Raw genomic sequence first — 1,223 nt, 5'->3', positions numbered from 1 at the left:
TTATTATTATCATTATTTATAATATTATGTTTTCGCTTTTCACGGAGATGCTTAACCGCCGTCAAAATTCAAAGGGCACCTACAAAGGGTTTTCTACATCTGAAGACTTCCGACTTTGACTATGCACATCGTATGCACGTCCCACATGCTGAGGAACTGACGACAATCATCAACAACACTTCCGAACCCACCAGCTTCAACCCCACAGGTATTCATTAAAGGTAAACACACCTTGCACAACACCGCCACTGCGTCTTGTAGCAAACCATTTTCTCCGGTCTTTGTTAACTCGACAAGACTGCCCCAATCCCCTGTCTTTTCCTTGGAGACCAAACAAATCTAAACAAAGCCAGAGTGGTATGGGGTATCGTTCGGTGCAAATGCTCAAAGCTTATCTTTGTACGAAGAAAATGTTTCATCAGACATGACTGTGCTGCGGGTGGTGAAACAAAGCTACATCACAGGCATTCCATCTCAATCTCTCAATTCCCGCATCCAGTTCCCGAAAATTAAAACGTTGCCAGTAAGAAATGGACGAGAGGAAGTGAGTGGGCCGCTGTCTCTCTGTGTAAAGAGAAAGACCTATGTGATAACGGCCATTCAGTGCTGGAAAAAGGCAGAGCAGACGCACAGAAATAGCAACGGGAAAGGAAAGACGAAGGTCGACTTACCACTAACGCCCTCTTAAGAAATATCCGAGGGAAAAAGCATTCTTTCTTGCCCATTCACACGAATGATTAAGAAGCCAAAGACAGACAGACAGACAGACAGACAAACGGACAGACAGACGAACGGACAAACGGATGGATAGACAGACAGAAGACATACAGGCAGGCAGGCAGGCAGACAGACACTTTGAGTTTAGTCTGTCGACAGAGAAAACGACAAAGGCCGTGCAGTCCACGGTAGTACCGTAGTACATGTACATGTAACAACACTTTCTAGAAGAATTCCGACTTACCCTGGAGTCGTCGAGTACCGAGGGAGGCGGGTAGACGACGAAGTGACGTAACGTGAAGCCGAAGCCGGTCTCGGCCCGGGGGATCACCACCACGTGAGGGCCTGCCCAGTCGAGGACGTCATAGGGCCCAGCCTCCTGGAATACACAAGGACAAGGAAGACGTTTTACTGACACTGTGCTTTAATAACTAAGTATAGTGACGTACGACAAAATGTGGAGGGCAGAACTCTCTCTCTCTCTCTCTCTCTCTCTCTCTCTCTCT

At 47.2% G+C, this 1,223-nt stretch overlaps 1 protein-coding gene across 1 annotated transcript in view; it reads right to left on the bottom strand.

Annotated features, from left to right (window-relative positions):
- The window catches only part of LOC101848432, a gene marked incomplete in the record, with an annotated part of 130,938 nt that overhangs the window by 54,753 nt on the left and 74,962 nt on the right, over positions 1–1,223 (bottom strand). The window contains 1 exon segment of the mRNA XM_005098227.3: positions 962–1,096. Coding sequence (XP_005098284.2) covers positions 962–1,096 — 135 coding nt within the window.

The sequence above is a fragment of the Aplysia californica genome, unplaced genomic scaffold (assembly GCF_000002075.1).
Source record: "Aplysia californica isolate F4 #8 unplaced genomic scaffold, AplCal3.0 scaffold00175, whole genome shotgun sequence".
NCBI lineage: Eukaryota > Metazoa > Mollusca > Gastropoda > Aplysiida > Aplysiidae > Aplysia > Aplysia californica.
Note: the sequence above shows the minus strand (reverse complement) of the source record. Positions and strands in the feature narration are given on the sequence as shown.